Source organism: Pogoniulus pusillus, chromosome 9 (assembly GCF_015220805.1).
Source record: "Pogoniulus pusillus isolate bPogPus1 chromosome 9, bPogPus1.pri, whole genome shotgun sequence".
In the NCBI taxonomy this organism is placed as follows: domain Eukaryota; kingdom Metazoa; phylum Chordata; class Aves; order Piciformes; family Lybiidae; genus Pogoniulus; species Pogoniulus pusillus.
Genome location: NC_087272.1, coordinates 6,508,254 through 6,514,253, shown reverse-complemented (window position 1 = coordinate 6,514,253; position 6,000 = coordinate 6,508,254). Strand labels below are relative to the sequence as shown.

The 6,000-nt window shown below is 49.0% G+C and overlaps 1 protein-coding gene across 5 annotated transcripts in view; it reads left to right on the top strand.

Moving 5' to 3' along the window:
- Positions 1 to 2,447: 2,447 nt before the first annotated feature.
- The window catches only part of SLC39A8 (solute carrier family 39 member 8), a 93,514-nt gene continuing 89,961 nt past the window's right edge, over positions 2,448 to 6,000 (top strand). The window contains exon 1 of one of the 5 annotated variants that reach the window (XM_064148404.1): positions 2,448 to 2,948. In XM_064148404.1, coding sequence (XP_064004474.1) covers positions 2,781 to 2,948 — 168 coding nt within the window. In that variant the 5' untranslated portion in view covers positions 2,448 to 2,780. The remainder of the gene's footprint in view (positions 2,949 to 6,000) is intronic. The other 4 variants (XM_064148406.1, XM_064148407.1, XM_064148408.1 and 1 more) reach the window with 4 other exon arrangements.

Genomic DNA, 6,000 nt, shown 5'->3' with positions numbered 1-6,000 from the left:
GTTGGGAAATACTTGGCTTACAGTGTACAAATTGTTCTTTCACTTCAAGAAAGAGAATTTGGCTCCGTTAGTATTTGGCTAAGCTTTTATGAGAACTGGCAAGAACAATGATCAGACTTTTGGATTGGGTCTGTACGTCATAAAAATATACTCAAAATCCAGGGTAGTCCTTCAAGTGCTATCTCTGGTCCTACTCTTGGGATGCTCTTCTAGCTCTTGTGGTCTTTTCTGATACATTCCTTTTAGAAACTCTTCCCCCCCTGCCTCATCATAGAATCATAGAATCATAGAATCAACCAGGTTGGAAGAGACCTCCAAGATCATCCAGTCCAACCTATCACCCAGCCCTATCTAGTCAACTAGACAACGGCACTAAGTGCCTCATCATGAATGCATCACTCCTTGAGAAAAAAAACTTGGTTGTCTCTCAGAAACAGAGCAGGATTTTCATTCTGCAGAAGACTGGCAAGAGAGAATAATTCTTAATGGAATTACCCAAGTAATTCCTTGAACTTTTCAGCATTATGCAAATATAGGCCTAAGAAGTAATGCAAATATGAGTCTGTTTCATTACACTAATCTAAGTAATCCTTTGTATTTCTGTTACTGATAAAAAGGAAGCCTTAGAATGATCAATTTTGAGGTTAACCTTTTGGCCCTGCACAACAGGGCACTGACAAACCTTTTTGATGCAACCAGCAGGCTGTTTTGATTTACTTTTTTTTTAAAGCAGTTTGCAGTTCTTTCCAATGTCTTTACTGATCATAAGGCACTTTTTAAATATAGACTTGTTAAAATTTCAGAGTGCCTTCAAATAACCAACTGCTACGATAGCTGCGTTTAGAAATAGACATAGTGCAGCAGGAAGTATAGGAGGTGCCAGTTCTGGTACTGACACAGCTGCTGCCTCGATAATGTTGTGATTTCCTTGGCAGCAAAGGAAATCTTGTGTTGATTTCCCTGGAAGAGACCCAAAATGCACACATAAATGGAGAGAGGTGAGTAGGGTGGTGCATCTTCAGCCACGGCTGGTGGTATAACCAGCACAGATGGGGACTGTCACTTGGAAGAACCTGCTAAATAAATTATGGTGGAGCTGTTTTAGCTGCCACCAGCCAAGTATGAGGGAAGTGTGAAAATATATTAGCTCTTCAGACTCTAATTTAATGTGAGTAACAGGGTTTCCAACAGTAGGATTTATATAGAATCATAGAATCATAGAATCAACCAGGTTGGAAGAGACCTCCAAGGTCATCCAGTCCAACCTAGCACCCAGCCCTAGCCACTCAACCAGACCATGGCACTAAGTGCCTCATCCAGGCTTTTCTTCAACACCTCCAGGGATGGTGACTCCACCACCTCCCTGGGCAGCCCATTCCAATGCCAATCACTCTCTCTGTGAAGAACTTCCTCCTGACATCCAGCCTATACCTACCCTGGCACAACTTGAGACTGTGCCCCCTTGTTCTATTGCTGGTTGCTCCCCCCCCTCCCCAGTAGCGAGTTATGCTGCTGGCATTTTTCTTCCCCCTGCTAGACGCTTCGTGGTGTAGAAGTTGCATGTGGAGAATTTATCCAGATGAGTTTTGCTGCTTGTGAGGTATCTTCATCCATGTCTCCGTCACCAGTTCCCCAGGCCGTTTGGCGCACGCAGTACAAAACTCTGGTTTCAGAAGATTTGAAACCAAGTGCAGTGTCTCAGCTCACGCAATTCAGCACAGTTCTGCAGAGCAACGAATGAGGCTCTTTAAAAAGACACAGTTCTTTGAAAATAGGCTGTCTGCCCACTACGGGGACATGTAAGAAACCTTTTAACAGGCACTTGCAGAATAGCTTGCTAACAGTATCTGTGTCTCCTGAGCCAAAGCTGCTGCTACTACGTGGCTGCGGTCCTGAAGCAGGAGGATTTCTATCGAAGGCACTTGTGTGACAGGGCCCAGGAATATACCTGTGACCAGTCAGGATTCTCTCTGCTTGTTAAAGTGCATGCATTAAGTAAGATGCCATCTTGGTGCTTTAAACCTTCCTCAGAATGTAGATTAGACATGAAGCTGTGTCTCAGTCGGCGGTAGGGAGGGAGAGGTCCCAAGAGAAGCAAATTGCCTAACTGTCTGCCAACTGAACAGCTCATTCCAAGGTCCAGGTGCCTCGGCTGCAGAGGCGCATCTGCCCATGCACCTGCAGAGCTGTACCTGCCCAGGCACCCGGCCTGGGTCTGGACCTTGGCCTTCGCTGTCCTGTCTGGCGCCTCCCGGGCCGTGGCAGGTGTTGCAGAGGCTGTCTGCGGGGCCCGGGCAGACTGCGCTCAGCAGGCACGCATCCGGAAATGGTACCAGGACACTCCAGGAAGGGCTCTGTGCCTCCGTGCGTGGGTTGGTGTCCCTCGGCCCCGGGGCCAGGGCTGGCCGCCGCGCGGAGCTCTGCCGCCTCGCCCCTGCCCGCACGCGGGGCCGCTCCCGGCAGCCGCCCGCCGCCCTTCTCTCGCCACACGCGGCCACGGCGGCCCCGCCGCTGCCCTCACCGCCGGGCTAGGTGCCATGCTCTGCCGGGACCCTAAAGCGGGACGGCCTCCTGGCGCGGACCCCCGCCGAGCCGAGGGATTGCCGCGGAGCAGCGGCGCCCGGCTCGTCTCCCCGCTACGCCCCCCCGGGGAGGGGAGGGGCCGGACTGGGCCGGGCCGGGCGGGCGCCGCTCCCGCCCCGCAGAGGAGCGGACGTGAGGGCGGTGCGGAGGGGCCGTGCTGAGTCTAGCGACACTCGCCGCGTCCCGCCGGACTGGAGATGCTCCAACGCACCCCGGCCACGGCGGCCTTCACCGACGATGTGTTGCGCGTCTTCGGGGCCAACCAGAGCCTGTCGGCCGAGCAGCTCTCCTCTCTGCTGCAGCGGCTGGGCGCCGCGCCGGCCCTGAGCGCCGTGCTGCCCCTGTCCCACCTGCACCACAACCAGGTACCGTGGGGAGAGTGGGAGCCGGTTTGTGCGGGCTCCGCCGCGGCGCTGCTGCTGAGGGCCGGGCTGCAGACGCATGTCCAGGGACGAGGGCGCCGAGCCGGGTGGGCAGCCCCGTAATTAAGTTTCGTCCCTGTCGTGTTTTGTCATGTCAAGCGAGGACGGAGAGAGCAAAGGCTCCTTGAGGCGCTGGGTCCGGGTTTTGGGCAAGGGTACCGGTTCACCGGTGAGAATAGCTTGGGGCAGGGCAGTCTGCCGGCTCTCAGTGAGCTGCTGCAGTGCGGGGCTGCCTCTGGGGTTAGCTCTCCCTCTCCGTTGCTCAGCTCTTGAACTGGCACTTGTCCTACGTAAATAGCATCCAGGGTGCGCAAAACACGGTCGGAAAATCAGCTAGTGTTTGCTTCCTAGAGCTCTGTAAGTAAATCTCCGGACTTGTTAAAACACAGTTGTGTGATAACAGAGATCTGATTGTAGACAGGTGTAGTCGTGTGAGCGAACTCAGAAGTTGCTACAACTTTCAACTCATTGGAGAGCTAAGTGAACACCTATCTAACAAAAGCTGTTTAAAGTTATGTTTCCTTTACTTACAAAATATTAATGGAATATTACCTTTCGTGAAGGTGTTTAGTGTCTCCATATAAAACTCAGACCTCATTGATACTTTTAAAGTCTAATTTCACAGTATCACAGTATCATCAGGGTTGGAAGAGACCTCACCGATCATCAAGTCCAACCCTTTAGCACAGAGCTCAAGGCTAGACCATGGCATCTGTGGTGTCGCAGACGAATGCGTTTTACTGGAAGAGACATCTTGGAGATGGTGGAGATTTTCCTGTGCTCAGGAATAAGGGACACGCGGTCACAAAAATGAAAGGAAAGCAGGGATGAGTATTTACTCTGACTGGTTCCACATCCTGGGAAGCAGGAGAACCACGGCGTTAAGAACCTCGGGGTGGTCGCCCTTTTTGCCTGTTCTGTGAAGGAGACGAACCTTGAATAAGCACCCTTTGGTTTAGAAAGGGTGCAATTCTGATGCCCTTAGCAGAGGTTTAATTGGGAGTTAATGGCACGGCGATCAATGGGGTATTCAGTGTTAAGCACGGCAGTAATCACCAGTCACAGCTTTTGCATCTCCCAGGCTGAATGCTGTTCCAACTCAGTGTATTAAAAACATAAACGTACCCGGCCACACTTGCTAAATACAAGTTTGCAGTGTCAAATGAATGAAAAGGAGCTTTCTTTTAAAAGGGACAGAAATAAGTAAACTCTTCAGTGTCTCAGGTTTTGCCTCTGCAGGAGCACGTAGCCCTCGTACACGGGCTTTGGCACAACTACAGCGGGAGAGAAAAGAAATGCTTTCTCTTCTGACTGTGAATGTGTGTTCTTCCCAAGTCACTTGAAGCTTAACTGCAATAATTTAGCTGTTTTTTTTTTTTACAGGCCTTTCTAGTTGTGTCTGTACTGTTTTGAAAAGTGTAATTTTTTCCCCCCCTGTGTGACTTGTATTCATAGTATGCATTATAGCTGCTTCATCGCCTGGTGCCACTTAAGCAAGTGGCATTCCCCTACCTGGCTTTTGATCCCTCACAGGTAGGCAGAGGCTGGGTGTATCAGTGACTGTGGGCAGGTGATGCATGCAAGTAAATCACTTGTACCAAGCAACTTGTGCTTGCAAGTTATAATTTAGAGTATCTACTGGTTATGACAGAAGACATAAAGTGGCCTCATCTAACTTTGTATATCGGAACACACCCGAGACCTAAGCTGTACTGATTGTCTGTGGAGGAAAATAAATACCTGTGGAGGGTGATTCCACTGTTCCTTAGGCTGAATCTAGGCAGCATAAATACCTGATTACAGGAGGAAACAAGGCTTTTATCATGCTTTCAATTTTTAACTTCAGTGTCCAGACCCGGTGGGATGACTCCCAGGCCTTCCTTTTCATGCTTGCTCTATCAAAGAACCCTTCATCCAAGCCTGAAGTACTTTTTAGTGGAGAGCTGATCTGTAAGGGACAGATAGTACAGCATTTCAAAAACTGGAAGGAAGGAACAGTGTGTGTTATTTTTATCCCAATATAGGAGTTTAGTTTCAATGTTTCATTCATAACAATTCTGGTAGGTTTAAGTAGTCTCACAAGGGAGGATCTGCCAGAAGCTGATCCATTTTCTTAGAGATTGGCAGAGTCTAGATATGTAAGGTGGAAGATGGATGCTTGATTTTGGTCATCCTTTGATACAAGTTGACTTGAAAAGATAAGGGAGAATTATGGAAATGATGGAATTTGGTGATGGTAGTGTTTGAATATACACCTGTGTAGGCATTTGTAATAGCATGTCCTAATTACAACTTGACCTTTCTGACAAAAGAGAGAATGGTCTGACAGAGCATAGCTTTTAATCTGGATCCAACACCGTGATCTGAGTGAGAAGATAGAGGGTGGAACAAGTCTATTTAAGTGTCTTATTTCTAGCATATCTTCAGCAAATATCAGCTTTCATGGACAGTTTTCATCTCCCAGCGTGAACAGCTGCCTTGAACGTGTCAGGGTGTGTGTGTACATTCCCTCAAGCACACAAGTGCATCCAGGCAGCTTCATCTGCTTTGACTCTTTCTCATGGAGTGCTGCTTACTGAAGGCGTGATTGTCTCCTAGCATCCAGTTCTTAACCTGTGCCGAGTGACAAAAGTGTGTTGCCACATAAGCATGATGCTTTGATTTGTTACCAGGTTGAGGAAGACATAGTAGTACGTCTGTGTTTTGCCTTATCCAGGCTCAAGCTGAGGGAAAAGGGTGAAAGAAAAAAAGTGCTGGTCCAGATGGGTATTCACTGTTTTTTTTCCTTTGCTGTTACCAGAGGGTGACCCACTGCTCAGCCCTGGTGTGGGCTCAGGTCTTATCTAATCTGGCAACACTTAAAACTGCAGTCCAGGTTGCTTTAGGGTATCTTAGTAGCTCACGTGTGGAATGAATGCCAGAGATAAGACTAAGGCAGAGCAAAGATAAGAACTTGCAGGAGATCAGAAAAGGGACTGAAGCATTTACAGGGTGG